Source organism: Eimeria mitis, genomic scaffold, assembly GCF_000499745.2.
Source record: "Eimeria mitis Houghton genomic scaffold, Emh_scaff251, whole genome shotgun sequence".
Taxonomy (NCBI): Eukaryota; Apicomplexa; class Conoidasida; order Eucoccidiorida; family Eimeriidae; genus Eimeria; species Eimeria mitis.
The window spans coordinates 10,160-11,014 of record NW_013570851.1 but is presented as its reverse complement, the minus strand read 5'-3'; the positions used below and the strand labels follow the sequence as shown (position 1 = coordinate 11,014).

Sequence of the window (855 nt, the reverse complement as noted above, 5' to 3'; positions counted from 1 at the left end):
CCACCCAAAGAGATGTTTCTCTTAAACCAGTGTCGCGTTCGCCTGTGCCCCCGTCAGCACAAACCCTAAAACCTAAACCCTAAACCCTAAACCCTAAACGTGGATCCCCTTGGATGCATACACCCTGTTGCTGCCGCTGCTATCCCTCGACTCGTTTAGCGACCCCCGCCTGCTTTTCTCTCTGCATCCCTTATGGTTAGGGTTTGGGGTTTAGGATTAGGGTTTAGGGTTTAGGGTTTACGGTTTGGTGGTGCTGCAGACGACCCCGTGCGCTTTGAGGTGGACGTGATAGATCAGCAGACGCTTTACCTGCGGGCGGAGAGTCAAGAGGAGAAGCAAATGTGGTGCGTGCTGTGACGTTGAGGGTTTGGGGTTAGGGTTGGGGTTACGACTAGGGTTTAGGGTTTAGGGTTTAGGGTTTAGGGTTTTGCCCGCAGGTACGCTGCCTTCAAGCAGGGCCAACGAGCAGCACTGAGCGGCGCCCACAGGGCAGGCCGTCCGGCAGCAGCAGCGGGAGGACCTCAAAGAGACAGACACCAGCAGCAGCAGCCGCAGCAGCAGCAGCAGCGGAGGAAACCGGCCGGAGAAGCTCCAGCTACGTCGGGACCATCCGCAGCCCCAAGTGGCGGCAGCAGCAGCAGCAGCAGCAGCAAGAGGCCGGAGGGGCAACAGCAGCGTCCACGGCATGAGCAGTCCAGNTGCAGCAGCAGACCGGCGGGCAGCAGCAGCAGCAGCAACAGCAGCGGCGGCGGCTGGCGGACCAGGGGGTTCACACCCAGCATCTGGCAGCAGCAGCAGCAGCAGCGCCTTGAGCGGGTTGGCAGGGGTCGTTGCTTCAAGCGCTGCTGCTGCTGC

At 60.7% G+C, this 855-nt stretch overlaps 1 protein-coding gene across 1 annotated transcript in view; it reads left to right on the top strand.

Annotated features, from left to right (window-relative positions):
• Nucleotides 1-855, top strand: part of EMH_0005340 (oxysterol-binding protein, putative) — a gene marked incomplete at both ends in the record, with an annotated part of 12,791 nt that overhangs the window by 2,500 nt on the left and 9,436 nt on the right. Inside the window, 3 exon segments of the mRNA XM_013497169.1 lie at nucleotides 260-344; nucleotides 438-698; nucleotides 702-855. Of these exon segments, the coding sequence (XP_013352623.1) occupies nucleotides 260-344; nucleotides 438-698; nucleotides 702-855 (500 nt within the window).